At 42.1% G+C, this 23,048-nt stretch overlaps 1 protein-coding gene across 1 annotated transcript in view; it reads right to left on the bottom strand.

Moving 5' to 3' along the window:
- TXNDC12 (thioredoxin domain containing 12) overlaps positions 1 to 23,048 on the bottom strand; it is a 312,355-nt gene that overhangs the window by 10,415 nt on the left and 278,892 nt on the right. Inside the window, exon 6 of the mRNA XM_044086072.1 lies at positions 19,515 to 19,598. Within this exon, the coding sequence (XP_043942007.1) occupies positions 19,515 to 19,598 (84 nt within the window). The remainder of the gene's footprint in view (positions 1 to 19,514; positions 19,599 to 23,048) is intronic.

The raw sequence follows: 23,048 nt of genomic DNA, 5'->3' as shown, positions 1-23,048 counted from the left end.
CTATCAACATCTCAACCCCAGGCACATTAGCTCTAGATCCAAACACTACCACAAACTAATAAACAAATTCCTGAAGTTCATCACCAAGTATAGACTCAACCTAATACTTGGTGGTGATATTCACCCCAACCCTGGCCCACTCACTTCAGATACACATACCCCCTCTACTTGTAATCTAAGCTACAAACCTACAATTAATAGGCCCACTAACTCTCTCCTAGTCTGTCATCTCAATATCGGAAGCATTAATAACAAGGTACATGAATTGCATGCACTTTTGGATGTCCACTCCCCTGAGATTCTCTGTTTATCTGAAACCTGGTTAAAACCTAACACTAAAGACAATGAAGTGTTACCACCTGGGTACAACATACACAGGCTGGATCGTGCTTCGAGGAAGGGGGGTGGGGTAGCTGTACTCTATAAATCTGAGTTGAATGTCACCATAGATGTAATACAACCTCCTCAGATTAATAACTCCGAGATTCTTGCCACCAAATTGCAACTTAATAAAAATAAATGCATTAATATCATCTGTATGTACATTCCCCCAGGTAACAATATATCTACATTTGAAGATATCCTGCACTGGTTATCATGTCACTACCCCCAAGAAACCCTACTACTTGGAGACTAACATGGACTGGGGCACCTGTTCCTTAGAATCCCCAACCACCCATATTAACCTGCATGCATTTACACAAATCATATCCACCCCTACCAGGATAGGTAAACCCAACCAAAAAGAAAGTATACTTGACTGGGTACTCAAACAGTCACCCCCAACTGTACACCTCTGGTACCCTCTTAATGGCCTAAGCGATCACCTTCTCACATATGTAATTAAGCACAAAACCATTAATTCCCAACAACCCTTACTCAGAAAGGTTAGAAACAATAAAAACTTTGACCTTGCCAAATTCCAACAAGAACTAAACTCATGTAATTGGTCTATTCTAAAACACCTCCCCTTAGAGGAAGCAGTAGCATACTTTAACAAATTCCTTGAGATGCTTGATTTGCATGCACCTGTTCGTTCAAAGAGAACCAAGGCAAAAACTGCACCATGGCTTTCTATAGAGTCTAAACTCAAAATTACCCTTAGAAACAAAGCATGGGCTTTATGGCGTTCTTCTAAAGACCCTCAAGATCACATTAAATACAGGCATTCCAGGAATGAAACCAAAAAAGCAATTTTACAAGACAAAAAATAATACTACTGTAATTTACAGACAGTAAATCAAAATAACCCTCAGAAGTTTTGGGCAGGTTTAAGTAATCTACTACATCCTGGACAAACTTCAACCCCAATCCCTGCTACTACTATTGATAAAACCCTTAAAGATGTTTCTGATAGTTTTAACCAATTCTTTACTGAGACAATTCAAGCCCTAGCTAGCCAACTACCTCCTAGCTCCCCTGGTCCTGAAAGTAGCACCCCTAGAAACCTACTTGCGTTCAGCTTCCAACCAGTCGCCACTTCACTTATCCGTACCTTGATCAAAAAAGTAAAACCCACTACACTTTCTGCTGATCAACCCCTGCAGAGTACCTACAAAAATCAGCTGATGCTATTGCTTACCCCATCTCAATACTAATCAATCGAACCATAGTAGAAGCTAAAATTCCCACCATCTGGAAAATATCCTATGTAATCCCACTTCACAAAGGAGGCAGCTCTACTGAATTCTCCAATTATAGGCCAATAGCTATACTCTCTCCACTTGCAAAGATTAAGGAAAAATGTATTCATAGACAACTCATGCACCACCTAATCCAAAATCGCCTTATGGCAGACACTCAGCATGGCTTCCGTCCTCATCACAGCACTACTTCAGCCCTCCTAGCCTTTACTAACACCATAATCGCAACAATAATTATATATCCTCAGCCCTCTTTTTGGATCTTTCCAAGGCATTCGATATGGTTGATCACCAACTTTTAATCCACACCCTGCAAACATTCTGTCTAGATACTGGAGCCCTGCAATGGTTTCAATCCTAGCTGAATGGTCGACAGCAGGCTGTCCTCTGGCAGAACAAACTCTCTAACCTTCTACCTAACACCCTCGGAGTACCACAAGGCTCTATTCTAGGGCCCTTGCTGTTCTCCATCTTCATTAACGACCTTTATACTGTCATCCCAAAAGTCAGCTGTATCCAATATGCTGATGACTCTACTCTGATTGGCTCAGCCACATCTCCAGTAGAGTTATGGTCGGCTACCCAGACCACCTTTAATACAATAGAAAACTGGCTTTCTGAACATTGTCTGATCCTAAATCCCAAAAAAACTAAAATGCTGTTATTTTCACCAACACGTAGGTCTACCGCTTTCACCTTTACCATAAAATCAAATGATGGCACAATAATATCCCCTGACCCATCTACAAAACTATTAGGTGCCATCATAGACAATAATCTCAAATTTGACCTACATGTTAACCAAACTAGCAAAACCATCAATAAAAAACTAGGGTCACTTTACAGAATAAAAGCCTTCCTAACCCCTCCAGCTAAAATTGCCATAGCTCGCTCACCTTCTTTCAACCCTTCTGTATGCATCCCCTCTACTCTCGAATTTGAACAAGACTGTCCTTAAACTCTCAATTTGCTACAACCACATTGCCAGGTTTGCCACTGGGCTGCCTTTTAGGACACATCATTGCATCAATCAGCTTGGTTGGCTTGAACTACCCAGCCTAATCCACTACAACCAACTGATTATGGCCTATAAAATCCTCTATAATCCGGACAATACTCCTGCATTTAAAAATATTATCACCCCCTATAACAATCCTAGACCACTTCGATCCTCTAACAAACTACTAATTCAGACTAGCAAAATTAATAACATAGCCAGTGATTCTCTCTTTGCAAACTCTGCAAGTAGATCCTGGAACTCTCTTCCAGCTGATATTACCTTACTTTCCACCTTAGGTCAATTTAAAACTAGACTCAAACAACATTTGTCACTTAACTGGCTATGTCAATGTATCAAGCCTGGCTAACTCTCTCTAGAATGTATAAAAATCTGTTAACCAGTTTACTGTGCAATTTAATTTAATCCTGACTTGTGCTCAGGATTAACTTTAACCTGTGGAACTTGTTTAACTTGCTTACTTATGTAATCTCTGTAAATAGTCTGTTTGTAATATGTAATGCTGGAATTATGTAATACTGTATCTGCTTACCCTTGGAGCTTTTCTCCCCGGGCCTCCGCTAAAAATGGACATGCATCCAGTAGGACTATCCCGGTCAACAAATGTAAAATAAAATAAAAATAAAAAATAAAAAAATACCAAAATACCTTAGCACAGAAACAGAAGTATTACTGGATAGTGGTGTGCAAATTACCAGATGTTTACTTATTTATTTATTTATTTATTGCAGTTGGTTTACCAGGATAGTCCATTGGGCCATAATGAACCCGTTTTCAATGGAGTAACTTCTTTAGTTACTGTTTAATTTTAGCCTCTGCCTAGGAGAAGAGATATAGAAAACAGAAACAAACTGCCAGTGTGGAACCCACAAGATACCCACTGACATTTGTTGCCAATTAGTATTAAAACATTACAAAATATGTTTGCAACAAAAATGCTTATAAGAAACACAGAAAATGCAGGCCAAAAACAGTGAATTAAACTTTGAAGGAACCTGCATTAAAAAGGTTAGCAAACTACATGTGTAACAATGATAAAGGAAAAAATGTTAATAAGGAATAAAAAAAGTAAACACAATAATAAACAATGAATTAAACAGAAGGATTGCTTTCTCATTCACCTCTTCTTTAGTGTATTTAACTGTTGTAGAGGAGTGTGAATCTTTACTGCGAGAAGTATAATTGGGGAGTTCAAGATGGATTTTAATTGTCTAGACAAATTAATGTAGTGTCAGGATGAGGTGGTAGGAATAAGATGCCATCTCTTTGGGGCACAGCAACACTTTTGATTCAAAATGTATGGTACTCTCACTGGTTCTGATATTAGCAGGAACCTATCCCTCCAGCATGTTTTGTTCATTGTGATGACAAGGTTTAGATCCCTGGAGCGTGTGGCTCTGAGGGATTGGGATTTCTTTAAGTGGAGCATGTCCAACAGCTCAGGGTTTGACATGGCCTCGTATGTTAAGCAGAGATTACCTCTGAGTAGGGGATATGCCACAGAGTACTGCTGGAGTTTTTTTTAGACAGTCAGCATAGGACATCTGCTTTAGGTCTGCGATTCTTTTAGTGAGGTATTTCTGTGGCCTTTCCAGCTGTTGCAGATGTCTTGTGAGGTACATATCAAACGGGGTGTTGTACTCAATAATGGGTATAATGAGGGAGGAGTACAGTGGGACAATGACCTCCTTTTTTCTGGATGAAAAGCCCTTCGTGATGAGGTGTGCCACATAGGGATTTAACTTCCCCCAGATAACAGCAGTCCCAAAGGAGGACCTGGACATCACAGACAGTTTTATAATGCCTTGCAAAAGCAAGGATAGAAAGATCAAGGGGATGCTGCACAGACATCATCCAGAGAGCCATCCATGCACAACCCCCTTTTCCCCATTTTTGCACACAGGTTCGGGGTCTCACTAACAGTGACAATCATCTAGAGCCACAGTTCTCACTGCCAGGTGACTAGCCCTGCTGCTGTTCTTCCACACCACACACTCACACCTATGGCTAATTTAGAGTATCCAGTCCACCTACTCCACATCTTTGGAATGTGGGAGGAATCCGAAGCACCCAGAGGAAACCCAAACTAACTCAGGGAGGACATGCAGACTCCACACAGAAGGCTTCCTAACAAAGGATCAAACCAGGGAACCTTTTGCTGTGAGGCGACAACACTATTTGCTATACCACTGTGCCACCCACAGAATACAGTAAACTCTTGGTCAACTGGCACCCATGGGGATTGGTAGATGACGGACAACTGTAGTTTCTGGTTGCTTGAGAGTTACTATTAAAAATAGGCCTGACTAATTCTGTACCCTACACCTTATGTTTGGTTCGACTTGTTCATAGGCTGGGGAGAGAGGGAATTTATTCCTATATTCCTTTTTAAAACTCAAACTCTAAAAATGTAAGGTATGTTTCTGCTGGGGGGGGGGGGTACAAAGTGCAACACATGAAAATTGTACTGTATTTCTTCAATTTTTTTTTCTGGTTGCTTGAGTTCCGGTTAATTTAGAGTTTACTGTAGATATGTTTTGGAAAGATGCAGATGTGGCAACTACTCTACTAGAAAAAGTATGGATTGAGAAGCTTGTCATGAATGTTATGGCAAAATTAGGCAGTCTGACAGCCATCCTGCTAGATTAAGCTTGGAAATTTGCTGCCCAAGATTTACCTTGGAAAATTATATAAAACCTGACTACCAAATGTAAAGGTTCATACAATGGAGCTGAAACTATCATTGGTCAAAATATTAAGGGAATAACACAGAAAATGAAGTAATTAAGGTTAGTCTATGTGGCAACTTCAGGCAAGAAAGAGGAATTTGTTCAAAGAGTGGTCCTATCATTGTGAAACACTGTATATGGCAATATAACAAAACAATGCATGAATCTCAGAAACTTTTCTGTCAGATGCAACTGTCACTAGAATTAAGCATTTCAATACAGCTAAAGCTACAAGTCAGAGTAGTGCATAATGTCATTTTTTTTCCAAGTGCACATCAAGGGGCACAGGATCTCTTACAGGGGGCTAATTAAGGAAGGTGCCCTTTACAAATTCTATGCATACTTACAAGCAATGTCAACGAAGAGTGGAATCTATAGGTTCACAGAATGTTCCTAGGCTAATGGCTTGGGAGCCCTTACAAGCCTAACCAGATTTCACCCAATTTTCTATCCCTAGGGTGTGCTAAACAAGGATCAGCAAGCAGTGTTTTGACAATTTTTAAAGACTGCCTCTGTCCATATCAGACAAGCGTGTCACCCCAGGAGTTGATTTACAGCCTCCTATCCATTAATTCAGATTATGCTTAAAAATGGTCAGGGAAGGGCTCCGCTTCATTTGAACAGGAAGCCTATTCCAGGGGAGGGGTAATCTCTGGGACACATCTGTCTCTCCAGCATGATCGATTCATGTCGGAGATCAAGTTTAGACCCTTGGAATGGGTAACCTTCATGCAGCTAGTTTTGCATCTATGCAACATTTCCATCACGGCTGAGTCACAAACTGCCTTGTGGAAACAGGATAGGTAAACTGAGATGGCAGAAGAATTCACCTTAATGCTAGAATAAGAAATGCCCTTGCCGAAGAAACCCAAAAGGTATTGCAGGAGTGAATTAATGTCTGCCTGAGGAAGGCTAGTGTGTGTTCTTGTTCTGGTACCAGACTGAGAATCTCTGCCATTTTGCTAGGTATGATTTTCGGGCGGTGTGTTTCCTTTTCTCCTTAACTCGTTACATCTGAGTGATGGCTCCAGGTGCATATGCATTTACCTCATACTGATGCTTCTAGGTGTCAAATATTGCCTGTTCATATTTGTATCAATAATTCCAAAACTATGCTATGTACAAGGTTTTAAAAGATTTCACCTTAAAGCTTACACAATGGTAAACTCAACTGCATTAATACTTTACCTCTATCTAGTGCAGGTAAAAAGATATTAACTGTTGTTTTTTATGGTATTAATTTATGCAGATATAAATTTTCACGTTTTTCTAAATATCTCAACAACCAAGTAACATATGAAAACCCTTGGCTAGATGAATAAAATGCTGCTGACAGTGTGTGCGTAACTTGAGTGGTTGCTGAGATACTGCAAGTTGTTTACAAAATATTAAAACATAAGTTTGTTACGGTGGTTACTGTGACTTGGTTTAAGACATAGACCCTAAAGAATAGGAACACTATAAAATAGTTTGTGCTGAAGAGTTTGCTATTTATACTTCTTTCATAACCCCTATAGTTCCAGAGATATGAACATTTGTTTGAAATGTGAGGACATAATTTGATTCTGTCAAAGGGCTTAGGCTCCTCCCACTGGAAGCTACAGAGCAAACTTCCTGAGCTCCACTGGAGTGAATGATTTAAGGATGGTTAGCAACCCAGAGGGTTAGTTTACATGTTTCTGGTGTTAAAACCCAATCCTCTAGGCTGTCCGTTTGAGTTTGGCTAGGTGAGGATGGAATACTGAGCCCCTGACCTGGCTGAGGTCCATCTCTCTAGCAGTGTGTGAAATCTCCTTTCACTGAGGTTCAAAAGGAGGGAAATAGAGTGTTGTCCTATCCAGTATGGAGCAATGAGAATCATGTTTGGTCCTACTGTCCTAACATTTATCAGTACCCTTGGAATCTGGGGTAATGGCAGAAAGACATTAAGCAACTTTAAGCATCAAGCAAAGATTTTAAAACACTACTATTCACCTATTCTGCTGCTGAGCATCTCGGTATTTTCCCTGCGAGTGTGTAGCCCCTTAGTGTACCCTCCCTGCTGCTCCCTCCAGGCCACTGAAAAACAATATCCTTGTGTGTGAAATTGATCCCCTGACTTCCAACCTCTGTGTTTTCTGCAACCATCCTACTTGCTCTGCAACCATATAAATTTGTACCCACAAAGAGGTCCTACCCCTTAGTGGACCTTCTCTGCTGCTTCCTCCAGGCCACTGAAAAATAATATCCTTGTGTGTGAAACTGATCCCCTGATGTCCAACCTCAGTGTTTTCTGCAACCATCCCACTTGCTCTGCAACCATATAATTTGTACCCACAAAGAAGTCCTAAGTATGTGTCTGTAGAAACAATTTAAAAGACTTGTGTGTGAACCTTTGCATCAACAAAGATTTTACCATTGTACAACCTGGGGTAGTGTTTCACCGTGAAATAGTCAGTGTAATTATAGATTCTCAAGAAATGTGCTAGTCGCTTACGCTGATACTAGCAAGTGGAAAAGAATAAAACCCAAAGACGACGGCAGCCCTAACCTGTTTATATACCTCTTTCTTTCTTGTTCACTGTCCTTTGTGTCCTCTCTCTACCTTTTCTTCCCAGTCTCATCACCTGTACTCTCCCCTCTGCAAGCAGTCATACTGTGGATATCTGTCCCTAGCTCTGCTCTAGCATTACGCTAATAGAATGCTGTCCCTACAATCCGAGCCAACTGGGCAAACTTTTCTACTACTACATTCCTGTCTGGTACGACAGCTTTTTCTCACTGCTTACTTCTCTCTGGCTTTCTCTTGTTGCATCGACCTTTTTCTTCTCTCACACTAGACAGTCATACTACTTCTTCCTGATCGTTTTATGCATTCTTTGATTGTGTGCTAAACTCAGACCTGGGTGCTAGCCCTGCTCCGTTCCGCCCTCGCTATGCTCGGGCTGAACTTCACTACCCTACCCCCATTCCAATTACTTTTATACCATCCTCTCCCACCCCTTCCTTTCCCAGACATCCAATAATAAATAACTTCCTGTTTAAACCCCCTGTTTCCTCACTTCCTCTATTCAGCTACTTACACAGCCACTCCTCCTCTACTTTCACAGCCACTCCTCTTCTCCCCTCCCACAAGCATGAAACACCTTATTACCACTTCACTCCTCCTTATACTCTCCACCCTAAAAACTTACCACACCTACTTCTCTCATCCATTACTTCACTCTCCCACCTCTTCCACTAAAAATAGCAACACTTATTCCTTTTATAATATTTCCTCTACCCTTTTCAATCTCCCCACCTGATGCTATCATAAACTGAATAGACTGCAAACACATCCCCCCCTACTTATAAACCCAAATTAAAGCTGCACAAATTGCATCTGCCCTTGCTTATATCTTCTCAATTTACCAACAGCTTACTTGTCTCTGGGGACATCCACCCCAATCCTGGTCCCTCTGACTCTCCACATAACCTTTCTCCTCCCTTAACCACTCCCCACCAGGTAAAAATCTCTCCCTCCCCGTTAACTCTCAAACTCTACCTCCACTAATCACTTATCCATATATTCCCTAAACATCCAAAGCCTATCCAACAAAACTACTGACTTCCATGCATGGGTTGCCCACACTAACCCTCACATTATTTCATTATCAGAAACATGATTGAAGCCACATATCTCAAATATTGAAATACTCCCACCAGGCTACAACATCTATGGCTCAGATAGGTTATCTAAAAAAGGAGGTGGTGCCATCCCATACAAAAACACTCTCAACCTCTTCCCACTACCCACACCCTTAGCCAACTTCCATCCTGCTGAGCTCGTAGCACTAAACTGCTACCTTGGCCCCCATAAGAAACTAGTTATTGCTTTTATCTATATCCCCCCTGGGAACACCTTAGCAATCCTTGAAACTATCATATCCTGGTTTTCCCTCAACATTCCATATGAAACCCTCATCTTGGGTGATGTCAACTTAAGACTGGTGCAAACTGAAAATATAGACTCTTCCCAACTTAGTATTAACCTTCTATGGCTTTAAACATCTTACATCATCTCCAACTCATTACCACAAAAACCCACAGCCTAGCTCAATAACTGACTGGATACTCAGTAATTCCCCTCAACTATACCTCAAACCTACAACACACCCTGACCAATTTAGCGACCACCTACCCATCTCTGTCTGTCATGTCCCCCTCCCAACTTCCCAAATCCCACATCTATAGAGTCTACCACACTCTCTAACTTCAATCTCGTCCAATTTAACTTTATCTTCCATAGACTGGTCCATCCTCAAACGTATCCCTCTAAATGATGCCATACATAGATTTAATAATATTTTTCTATACACCCTTAACTCACCGGCCCCCTCTAGAAAGATCAGACTAAAATCCAAGTATGCTCCCTGGCTCTCAAAAGAAACAAAGTCCCTAATGCTAGAAAGAGACAAAGCTTGGAAAGCATGGACAAAATCTAAAGACTTACCCCATACCTCCATAGCTATAGACACCGGAGAAATCTTGTCAAAAAGCACACCAATGACAAAAGGTCTTACTATAACACTGCCCAACTTAATAACAAAACCAACCCTCAAAAGTTCTGGGCCTCCATTAATATTCTTTCCCCTGGCTCCCCTGCAACGCCCCCCACCCAGACTCATCATCTCTTGAAACAGCTGCTCCACTCAATAACTACTTCATTGATACTCTATTCAATCACTTGTGCCTCCCACCAGCAATTCTACTCTGCCAAACCCTCCCAAACCATCCAATAACCCACCTTTTTCTTTGCACCCCGTTTCCACTTCCTACATCAGATCACTTCTCCTGAAACTCAAACTCTACTCTCCCTCCACTGATAACGTACCGCCTTCTTTCCTTAAACATGCTGCTGATTCTATTGCCTTCCCAGTATCCATACTTATAAACAGATCTATACAGGAGGCTACTGTCCCTATACCATGGAAATCTTTTTACACTATTCCTTTGCATAAAGGTGGAATCTCAACTGACCCCTCTAACTACAGACCTATAGCAATCTTATCCCCCCTTCTCTAACGTTCTTGAAAAATGCATCCACTCTCAACTACCTTCTTGAACACAACCTTCTTACTCCCACCCAGCATGGCTTCCATCCTAAACACAGCACAACTACTGCCCTCCTATCTTTCACTCATACGATTGCTGAAGCCCTTGATAATAACAAATTGATACCTTCTCTTCCTTGACTTATCTAAAGCTTTTGATAGTCTCCCACTCTCTCCTACTATCCAAACTTGCTAACCTCAATACAGGTTCCTCCTCCCTTGCCTGCTTCTCTAGCTACTTATCCTGCAGGCAACAATCAGTAAAATGGCTCTCCTCTTCGTCTCCTTTCCTATCTGTCCCAACAGGGGCCCCACAAGGCTCCATCCTAGGCCCCCTTCTCTAATATTTTCACCAATGATCTTCATACAGCTTGCAATACATCTTCCCTCATCCAATATGCAGACGATTCTACGCTCATTACTACCTCAAATAACATCCATTCTCCAAGATCTCACACAACAGGTCTTCCTAGCTACTGAACACTGGTTATCTAGCAATCTCCTCATCCTTAACCCAAAAAAGACCAAACTCCTACTATTCCTCCCTCAATCATTATCACACCATAAATCTTCCTTTGTCAATACATCCTCAAATAAAACTACTATTCAACTAGAATCCCACACTAAACTCCTAGGGGGTCATCACTGATGAACTCAAATTTAACTTGCACATTCTGCAATGTATACAAAAGACAAATCAAAAGCTTGGTTTACTATATCGCCATAAGAAATTCTTAACTAATTCCAAACTCACCCTTGCTCAAGTCCTCCTCCTCCCCTCCCTTCTCTATGCTGCTCCCGTGCTCACCAATATTAATACTATCTTAAACTCCAGCAGACTTATCATAAGATAGCTCAATTTATTACTAACTCTCCCTTTAATACTCATCACTGCCCATGTCTAAACTCTCTCAAATGGCTTGACTTCCCACAATTGTTACTAGCCCAACTGCAAATGTTACACACTATAGTCCATAAACCTCTAGGATTGTCCTGCTCTGTCTTCCTTCATTACTAAGTACTCTCCACCCCATGCCCTTAGGACATCACATCAGCAGCTACTACAAATATACTATCCCAAAAAAGCAGTAGGTAAACTCCTTTACAAGTACTCCATGGCCCAGGCTTGGAACAAACTTCCAAGAGACATTTGTTGCATTGTACACCCATCTTACTTCAAGGAGAAACTTAAACTTCATTTACTTAACTCCAAAACATGCCCCTGTCAAACCCCAACTTAACTCCTACTCCATTTCTTTCCTTCTATACAGGCTCTCCTCAGCTTAGCACGTGCCTATTTGCACAATGTTTGTCTAAACATATCTGTTGAATATTTCTCTGTTGTACATATTGTATACATTTCAGGTACTCTACAATACTAGAATTACTGTGTCTCATATCTCCATGTCAATTATTACAGATGGTAGGTCTAAATATATTCTGCCCGAATGCTTTTTTTTTTTTTTTTTTTTTTTTTTACATATTGTATATACTTTGGTACTCTACAGTATTAGAATTAGGGTTTTCCCTTGACTAAGTATTTTCTCTGTAATATCTCCATATGTCTGCTATTACTTATGGAATTGTAAAACTGTCCTTGCATTTATTTTTCAACTGTTTATTCTTAAATTGTATTTTTCTTCTCAGAGCTTTTCTCCTTGGGTCTCCACTGAAAATGGGCCACAAACCCAGCTGGACTAACCCGGTTAACAAATGCCAATAAATAAAAAACTGGAACAAGAATGCATCTATGTTCCATGCCCCTGCCTACTGGGTTTTGGAGCAGAACCTCTGAAGTTCTCTGTTTTGGTGGAAGGAGAGAATTCTCTATTGTAAATTTAAATCCAGAGAAGTCTCCCTCTTCAGCATCCATTTGTTGGGGTCCAGAAGATTCCCTGCTTAAGGAGTCTGCCAGGGTATTGCTCCACGCTGGAAAGAAGGAAGCTATAAAGTCTTCAAGCAAGACAGCACAAGAGGTAGGAAAAGGGTGCCCACTTGTTTATGTACCACATGCCTATGGTTTTGTCTGTCAAAATCTGTAAAGTTCCTGCTGTTAGGCTCTGTTGAAAGGCTTTCATTGCTAGGTAGAGAGCTAAGAACTCGTTTTGGTTGATATGTATATGTCCAGATGCTCTGCACCTTCATGGTCCCCTGGCCGATTCCCAAAGCTATGTCCAAGCTGTCTGTACTGCTGGTCTTGTCTGCCTCTGCCAAAGAAAGTTTGTGCCTGGATTCTGTAAAATGGTGTTTTTCCACCACAGGAGCTCCTTTTCAAGCAGGATAGGAGAGGCAGCTGTGTTTCTAAGGACTGAGAATACTGCTCCCAAGAGTTTTTTAGGAACCACTGATGCTTTCTTATGTGTAGCTTTGCAATCTTTGTATGCAAGAAGCCATGTGCTCTGGGATCCTGAGAAACTGTCTTGCCGAGTTCTGTTACTCTGGCAGCAACCTGATCATGCAGTTTGTCAGGGAAGATACTTTCCTGTAGAAGGACGGCTTTTTGTTGCACAGAATTGATGAGGGCTATAAGAAGGAGAATCTTTGCCTGTGGAAGAGTCTTGACACTTGCAGAGGTTTAGGCACCCATCAGTGGTGCTATGCACTTTGTGAAAAATCTTGGAGCTGTAGACAGACCAAATGGTAAAGTACAGAACTGGTAGTTCAAGCCTGCTGCTACAAAGAGCAGACATTTTCAGTGGTACTGTACAACAGGTACATGAAGGTAAGCATCCTTTAGACCTAGAGTAACCATGTATGCATCCTTTAGGAATAGAGTAACCATGTATGCATCCTGGAGGATACCTAGAGTAATCATGTATGTATCCTGGAAGATACGTCTTTTTGTTTCAGCACTTGTTCAGAACTTATTGTAAGCACTAAATAAGCTACAAATTACTACAGCACTCAACTTTCCCCACTGTCTAGAGGAAAACAGCTTCTAGTACTTAACAAATAAGCACCTATTCAAGCATGTCTAAGGGTCAGCTCCCGGTGTTTTCTCCTGTCTACCTGATGAATCTGGGCATCTTGGGGCAATGCAGTAATTGCCTCATGTACACAGACAACCCTCTCCTCCTACCACCCAACACTACAACCTGTGAGAGATGCACTTATATAGCCAAACTGGAAGCAAAGCTCTCTTCACTCAAGACTGGACTAGACAGTCAAGAGGAGAAGGTAAACACTTGCACCACACCACACTCAGCACAAAGTCCCTCAAAACCCACACCACCAAAACACACACACACACAGAAACACAAAGCACACACCTACATTCGCAGAGGCTCTCAGTAAAAACCTGCCCAAGCAACAGGGACCTCCAAAGCAGAAACACAAGCAACCTCCACCCCCCAACACAACCCAAATGACACATAGCCCACAAACTCAGTGTGCCACTCAACCACAGCCCATAAGGCATAACAACGTACCCAACACTCTAGTCATAGGTGACTCTATAGTCAGGCACACTGATGTTCCATTCACCAGGCTAAACAAGGAGAAAGTTATTGTCAGCTGCCTGTCGGGTGCCAGGATCCGCCACATAACACATGCACTCAGTTCACTCCACAACAAGTACAAATATGACTCTTGTCATTGTCCATATTGGTGTGAATGAGACGTACCTCCTTGGACTACATGAAAAGGGACATGGAGGAACCATCCGATCTTGTAGCCCAGGCAGGTATGACCCTAGCCGTGAGTAGCATCCTGCCATCACCCAGAATGATACCACAGTACAAGAACAAAATGATTGACTTCATCAATTGGCTAAGCTTCTGGTGTCATTCTAAGGGGATCCAGTATCCGCCTGCCTGGGATGACATGATCGACGAGCCACGATGCTTTGCCAGAGGATGGCCTGCACCTGTCGTCCCTGGGATTCTGGATACTGGCTAAGGCTCTAGCCACCTCTATAGTGCCTTTTTTAGGCAAGGTTCAAATGACAAATTCTCCACCCTAACAGGTACTGGCAAGAAGAATCTGAGGGTATTGCTATTCAATACTAGAAGTCTAAACCTCAAAATGCACACTCTCAACGCACTCCTTAAAATGGAGAACATAGACATCTGTGCAGTGACAGAGACCTGGTTCAAGGCTCCAGAGAGTACCCCTGCATTACCAGGCTATAATTCATGCCACACCTTTCGGCCACCTAACCTGGACCGAAACACTAAAGGTGGAGGCGTGTCCATATTCATTAAGGATATCCACACCTCCAGGCTAGTTGCTCAGCATAATGCATCCGAAATTATCCAAGTGCTACTAACTCTGGGCAAGACCGCAATCCAAATTGTAACTTGCTACAGATCCCCCACCATGCCCCAAGATTCCCACTCCTCATTTCTTAATACATTGGAAAATATTAGAGTACAACCTAACACCCTAATAATGGGCGATTTCAACTACCCTACAATTAACTGGGAAAACTACTCATGTACCAACTCTTGTGCTCAATGTTTTCTGGAATTCATAAATTCCAATGCCATGGATCAACTTATCCACACCCCCACCAGGGGCAGCAATATCCTAGACCTGGTTATTACCAACATGGGAAACCGGTGTTCCACACCAGAGGTCAATTTCTCGTTGGTCAGAGCCGACCACAAGCTAATCACCCTAGACATCCACATCCCTCCCCCACCCCCCATTAGGGAAACCGCAGTAAAAAATTTCTCCAAAGCCAACTTCACGCTTCTTAAGACAGAAGTGGCAAACTTCACGACACCCATGCTGATGGACAATAGAGGTATGACTGCTGAATCCTACACACATGCACTTTATAAGCACTTACACGAGTGCATGGATCATGCAATCCTTAACAGAACCAAGATGCTATCCTCCAAAAAAAGGAAGTCAATCTGGTGGTCCCCTGCAAAAAACAAACTATACAACAGAAGGAAGAAACTGTTGCAAAAAAGAGTAAAATCCCATGATTGGAGAAACTCCCTGGTCAGCCTCAGTAAGAAGCTGAGATCCCTCAAAATCCTCCAAAGCTAGTTATGAAAACAAAATTGCCACCGACTCTAAAGACAACCACAAAGCATTCTATAGCTATGTCAAGAATCTCAATGGCAACACTCAGATCTGTTCTGAGTTACAGCACAATGGCACTAAATATACAGAACCAACTGATATTGCCAACATCCTGGCAGATAGGTTCAGTGCTAACTTTACCCCTCTGTCATCCCCTAAAGGGCCCATCTCTATACCAGAAGAATGCAAAGTTCCTGTACTCACGGGTGCACAGGTAAAAAACACACTATCCAAAGCCAAGAACGCAGCATCCATGGGACCTGACGACATCCTAGGCTGTGTTCTACATGAACTACAGAACGAACTGGCACCCCACCTAAGTACCATGTTCAGTCATAGCCTCACCCCAGGCTATGTGCCCACTGAATGGCGCACAGCAACAGTTATCCCACTCCACAAAGGGGGAGCCACCACAGACCCCGGAAACTACAGCCTCATTAGCCTAACAAGCCTGGTCTGGCAAGGCTATGGAGCGTATCATCATGGAACTTATAAACAATGACATTGGTAATCTCCAAACTCAGGACCCCACCCAGTTCGGGTTTGTAAAAGGCAGATCATGTCTCCTAAACCGGATAGACTTCTTTGAAGCAGTCACCAAAGCCTTAGATGAGGGTAAGGTGGCTCACACAGCCTATCTAGATCTCACCAAGGCTTTCAACACCATCCCCACTCTGGAATTATAGATAAACTCACTAAACTAGGTATAAATCCCTATGTCACAAGATGGGTTGCCAACTGGCTCACTGACAGAACCCACACTGTGAAAGTAGCAGACTCCAAATCCAACTTCAGACCAGTGACAAGTGGAGTACCACAGGGTTCAGTCCTGGGTCCTCTCCTGTTTAGTATCTACTTCTCTGAAGTACAAGCCAACACAGAAGGTCTTTGGCTAACGAAGTTCGCAGATGTCTGCAAACTAGGAACCATAATCAAAACTCCAAAAGATTTGGACATCCTACAAAAGGGCCTCGCTGAGACAGATGCCTGGTGTCAAAACCATGGCCTCAAGCTCAATGCCAAAAAGTGAATTGTCATCCCTTTTGGTAAAAATTCAGTACCCATGAACTACCACATAGGTGGTAGTCTACTTAACACCGAAAGTGTGATAACAGACCTTGGGACACAGGTGGACAGTAGCCTCTCCTTTGATAATCACATCGCCACAGTAGTCAGGAAATCCTTCTATGTGGCACACCTCATCACAAAAGGTTTCTCATCCAGGAAAAAGAGGTCATAGTTCCCCTCTACTCGTCACTCATTAGACCCATTATAGACTACAATGCCCCTTTTGGTATGTACCTCACAAGACATCTACAACAACTGGAAAGGCCACAGAAATACCTCACAAAGAGGATTACCGGCCTCAAAGATATGCCCTATGCAGACCGTCTCAAAAAACTACAGGTTTACTCCGTTGCATATCGCCTACTCAGAGGCGATCTCTGCCCAACACACAAAGCTATGTCAAACCCAGAGCTTTTAGACATGCTCCACTTAAAGAAATCCCAATCCCTACGAGCTACACGCTCTAGGGACCTAAACATAGTCACCACAATAAACAGAAGATGCTGGAGGGATAGATTCCTGTCCCAGAGACTTCCCATACTCTGTAACAAACTACCTATCTATATCAAACAAAACTCCTCATTAGCACTCTTCAAGAAAAATCTTGATGATTGGATGGGAGATAGGAAATTCACCCCGGGGATCACTTCTGTGGCTCTGCTCGACAGTGGCACAGGAAAATAATTTTCTTGGGTGGCGAAAGCCAGTGTACATTTGGCTAGGCTTATATAGGCCCTAGGGCCAATAGCCTAGTACCTACCTATGAACCTATAATGTGGAGCAAGTTTTGTAAATTTAGCATGTTGAATTTTGGACCAAAAAGGAATCTGTTTAGCTTTGATAGATCCAATATAGGACTTCAGGTGCCTTCTTTTCTTGTTACTAAAAACATCCTTGAATAAAAACATTTCTTTCCTGACCTGGAGGAACAGGTTGAATGGATCCTTGTAGCAAGTCTAAAAGAATAGGTGCCAAGAGACTCTCTTGCTCTTTTGGTGGTTTTGGCATGCCTAGGACAGCATCGGCTCTGCATGATGTATCTAGTGGATCACACCCACATTTTAAGGATTGTCTGGCTGTTCTAGCCATCTCCTGAACCTCCTTAGACAAGGCACTGTAATAAAAAATTTCTGCCACAGTAATAATTTGGTCGTAAATTAATTCTAAGTACTTCAACGTGCAGAAATGGCAATTAGGTGCCTTCATGGAAAGAGAAGCCGAGGTATAGGACTTCTTGCCAAACTGGTCTAAAAGTCCCCTTTCCTTGTAATTAAGCAGGGGATGTCTAGTCGCACCCTTTGGCATCTCTTTAGTGGATCCAGTAAAAGCTACCGAAAGATCTGCTTTAGGGTTTTTGTAAAGGTGTTTGTCTAAGTCAAACACTTTGTAAAACCAGTCAGGCCTTCTGGGAGCCAGAGGTAGGGAATATGGGTGTATAGAGAGGTTTTCAAAAACATCAAGCATGACATGCACTGTAGCTCATGGTCTAGGTGAAAGTAAACTCAGTAATTCCCTACGGTGAGCCAGAGCTTGTGAGAAGTGTTTGTTTTCCCAATTGAAACTCTCCTTCATTTTATGAAGGATACCCCTGAAAGAGAGGTCCACTGCAGGACAGGCAGATGAGAGGATATTATCAAAGTCTGAATACGACTAAGGTTGGACTGGAAGGTGTTCAGGGTAGAATAATTTCTCTTCATCCTCAGAGTCTGAGGATTCTGAATCTTCTTAAAAGGCCATCTCCCTATGCCTCTTGGATGGGGAGGCTTCAGGAGTGGTGATCTGCAGAGCAACCTCAGACTCGGCAGACGTTTAATGTCATGGAAGAAGTGAATGGCAGGGCTGGAACCATGGCAGTCTCCTTAGGGTTAATGCCAGAGGGTTCGGGCCTGGAAGTTGCAAGACCAGGGGGCTGCAAAGGCACGTCCCTCAAGTCACTGGTAGACTTGGTAGTGTGGGCAGTCATCTGTTGCATCTTGTGTCTTTTTCTTTGTATTTTCTTGTCTTTGCAATCTCCAGCTTCTGTCATTGCTGTTCTGAAACAGATGCAAAGACATGTAGGAAACTAAAACTGCTGACCCCATATGAGCTACTAGGACTTTGGTCTTGCGTTCAAGGCTCTTCGCTTAGAGTTTAGCACAATAAGGATAATTACAGATGCCAAGCTGAGGCCCCAAACAGAGACAATGAGCGAAAATCTTTATGTGGGATTTGCTTCCTACACTTAAAGCAATTGTTAACCTTTTTAAACATTAAAATTAGAAGCGGAAAATCTCAAACAGGGTACTTGTCTAACTGGAGGAAAGAAAAATAAGAGCCAACTGACGGACTGCAAGCTTACGGTATCCACACCGAAGTGCATCAGACGTCACGACTACAGAGAGCTGAATATGGCACAGATGGACGACCTTACTGTACCCAGATATCCAGATGACTGTCTTCTGACATCCATTGGCTAGGTATGTTGTATTGGCTCTAGAAAACAGGCCAGTTGCAGGCTTCTGCATGGCAGGAAGACCCAAGAATCGGTACTACAACAATGACCATGAAGAACATATAGTATGTCAATGCCAAATGCCTTCAATAATGCAACAAATCAAAGGTTACATCATCTGAAACTCCCAAATATTGCAATATGAGAATTTATTCTAATTACTGAAAACTGCTTATGAAGCACAAAAGTCAGACTATTACTAATCACATACCATACTGATAACTCATGTCCACTTTCTACAAGTTATTTGCTCAGTACTATATCAATGCTTCAACAGAATTATGACTGCTGGACTTCTTTACCGGTGTTGCCTCTTCACCATGCCTCTGGGCTGTGCAAAGGAATGGGTAATCAGATGTATTGTTCGAATCTTCACCTGTTACTTTATACTTCAGATACCTTAGCAAATGGTCTTGGCTGTCTTTTAAAGAGTTACTGGGAGGTACAGTTTAATCTTACCTTGTTCAGCACTGCTGTAGAAGTATCTATAGCTGGGGTTCCCTTGTCGATTAACTATCTCTGGATGTACTGTTCCCTCAGGATCTGTAACAAAAGGTACAAGGATTCTTTTTATGTTCAATATGAATCCAAGTAATACACTAATAAACCATTATGTTAAACCACAGTGTAAGCAGTAAACTAAATGAAACAAAAAAGTGGATTACTGCTACAGGTGATTACAACACACACAGACACACACACCATGCAGACCTTCACTCGGACCATGGAAAACTATCATTACAGGTACATCAACAGAACTAATATACTGATTACAGCTGCTAGTCACCAAACAGGACAAAAAGTATATTACAGACAATTTAAATGCATTCAACACACCATTTAATGTTATAAGCAATGCAGTACACCAGTTATTTACAGGTAACCACAAGGCAACTAACAAACTCACCAATATTTCAACATAACCAGTATTTTAAATTACTGCTACAAAAAAGTAAGCATGAAAACCACCTTTACAGGTAATCTGAACAAAGTCAGCATATGAATGGCATTTAAAACAAAACAAAACACTTAACCACTAATTAAATTAACACACAATGAAAGACCAGTTAGTCCATGGAAAATATAAACAGCAATGAAACAGACACAGCTAGTTCAACACCACCACCACAACAAGGCAGGAATAACTCTGACATACCATCAGGTTTTAGCTGTAATTCTACTAGGATATACTCACCTAATTGAATTTTAATGGCTAAATAACTAAAAGACAATCAAAACTGATGAATCCAGGGGCCGACTGTGGAGTGCATGTATACTCATACAAACTGCTGAAGTTGTGTGCAGCAGCTTAGAGGATAAAAAATAAATTTGAAATGCCTCCAGTAAGCTCTATGCTGCTGCTAGGTACCCATCACGCCTGCTGACACAAGCTCAGGCATGGACTTTAATTGACAGAGATAAGGTAAGATAAGAGAGAGAAGGTAAACTTAAGAGAACTCTGAATAAGGGAGGGCCTTCCATAGACCCAGGCAATTACAGACCCATAAAGTCTGACTAGACTCAGATGAAAAGCCATGGAAGGATTGATCCTAGACATAACCAATAAGGATACAGGGAACCTCTAAACACTAGACCCATCTCAGTATGGATTCGTCAAGGGCAGACTATGCTTACTCAATGTGGTGGACCGTTTTGAAAAGGTCACCAAAGCAATGGATGAAGGTAAAATGGTACACACCACATACCTCAACCTGGCCAAAGCTTTTGATAACTCCCCACTCAGGCATACTAGAAATAACCCCTATGCCACCCACTTGATTGCCAACATGCTCTCAGATAGGATATACGAGATAAAACTAGAGGAAGCTACCTCCACAAAGAGACCAGTCACCAGTGGTGTCCCCCATGGTTCAGTGCTGGGACCTCTCTTGTTTGACATATACTTTTCTGAAGTTAAAGCCAATACCAAGGAGCTCCGCAAGCTAGGAGCAGTCACTGAATCCCCAAATGACTTCACCATTCTGCATGAAGGCTCATCCCAAATATGTAACTAGTAACAAAATCATGGACTAAAACTAAATTGCAAAAAAAAAAAAAAAAAAAAGAAAAACATTGTATTCTTTGGGAAGTCATCTACTCTGGGGAACCATCACATTAACAATACTCCCCTAAGAGTTGACCCAGTTGTTCAGGGTTTGGGAACTTAAGTGGGCAGTGACCTAATGTTCAATCAACATGTGTCCATTGTCACAGGAAAGTCCTTCTACATTGTGCAGCCTATAAACAAAGGGATTCTGTCTAGATCTAGGGATGTCACTGCCCCCACCCCCCCTTTACTCAGTCTTAATTATGTTAATCATGGAGTATAACACCATTTTCTCATGCATATGCCCAGACACATGCAATAATATGAATATTCACAGAGATACCTTACTAAAGGCATACAAGGCCTAAACCATATGTCCTACATGAACTGACTCAAAGTCCTATCACCATACTCAATATCCTACAAACTGCAAAGACGTGACCAGAGTCTGGCATATACGGCATCCTCCAACCCAATACTGATGGACCTACTGCACATCAGTCAAATGACATCAGACATACTCTGTCTAGGGATCTAAACCTCTTCTTCAACATCAACAGAATAGTTTGGAGGGACAGGTACATCTCACAGAATACCACTGCTCTGGGACAGATTCCCCATCCACATAACATAAAGCTCATCCCTGTCCATATTCAAGGGTTACTTGGATTGATGGATTGGTAATGGAAAATTTACCCCAGGACTGCCCCCTGCACTACTAAATGGAGAGAAGCAGCTCCTAAATGTTTAATCTCATGCATGCCCCCCCCCCCCCATATTATCTATAGTATGATTGCCAGCCATTACCACTAGGTGTAATCTATAATTATGGACCATGGAATGGACAAGGCTAATTAATACCAAAACGGATAGGATAATTCAAGTGCCAAAAGGGAAACTGTCCAGGCTTAAAATGGCTCACATGGGAAGCTAGCAAAGTACTTACCTATGATAGTTTGATAAAGTGACTAGGATGGAGTGGCTTTACTGGTAGCTCTCCAATCCAGTGAAGTGTCAGAGTAATGTCACTGAATCAAGAGTGGCGCCCTGAGCAGTAACTAAGATTCTGCACAAGAGAGACATTGCTATAAAAAGAAGAGCTGGGGAGGTATAAAGAAAACAGCATTCTTAACGCTCCTTGTACTGGGAAGAGGAGCAGTGATCTGCCTTTCTGACAACAGGTAAAGCATTGTAAGCCACCCTGGTGTTATACAAGGATAAAGCCCTGACTACAGCCCAGCTGACCCCGGTTTGATCATCAGCTTGGGTGGCTGATAGAGCAGCAGCAAAGCGATGGGCATGCCCATCCAAAGTGGGGGTGGTGGGGGACACTTGTTGATATGCTCTTTAAGGCAAGGCATGGTCCAAAGAGGAGAGTTGCCCTTGGATGCAATCAAGTGTGGGGGTGGGGTATGGAATTAGTGGAGGTCATTCATAAAAAATCCCTTCCCAGATAGAAGCACAGACAAGTTGATCTACCAGGACACCCTTAGGATTCATGAATAGCCCCAACAAGAACAGAGCAAGTCTGGGGGAGTTGGAGAGTAGCTGGTAGACCCAGTGTGGACATTGGGTACTTGGTGTAGGGACAGTAAAGATAAAGTCCAAGGGGGCAAACAAAAGAGCACTGCAAACACCTTACAACAGAAGGAACCATTCTAGCTTCTCAGCCAGTTCTAGAAAACATGTCCAATATCTGCCTAGGCAATACTACGTGTGTGTGCGGGTAAAAGTGGAATCTCACAGCTGGGGTTCAATACACCAGCATTCAACTGGACTGAAGACATGACAGATTACTGTAGACAAGACATGCCACTAACAACCAAGCAAAGGGGAGGCAAAGCAGTGAGAACTAAATAATTGAACTTTTCTCTGTGAAGATATATGGTAAAAGACTTACAGTGGAAAGAAGTGGAATAAGGAAGAGCAGCACCATGAAAAGTGAA

Source organism: Protopterus annectens, chromosome 10.part0 (genome assembly GCF_019279795.1).
Source record: "Protopterus annectens isolate FY-2018-M chromosome 10.part0, PAN1.0, whole genome shotgun sequence".
Classification (NCBI taxonomy): Eukaryota; Metazoa; Chordata; order Ceratodontiformes; family Protopteridae; genus Protopterus; species Protopterus annectens.
This window is presented reverse-complemented; position numbering and strand designations above follow the sequence as displayed.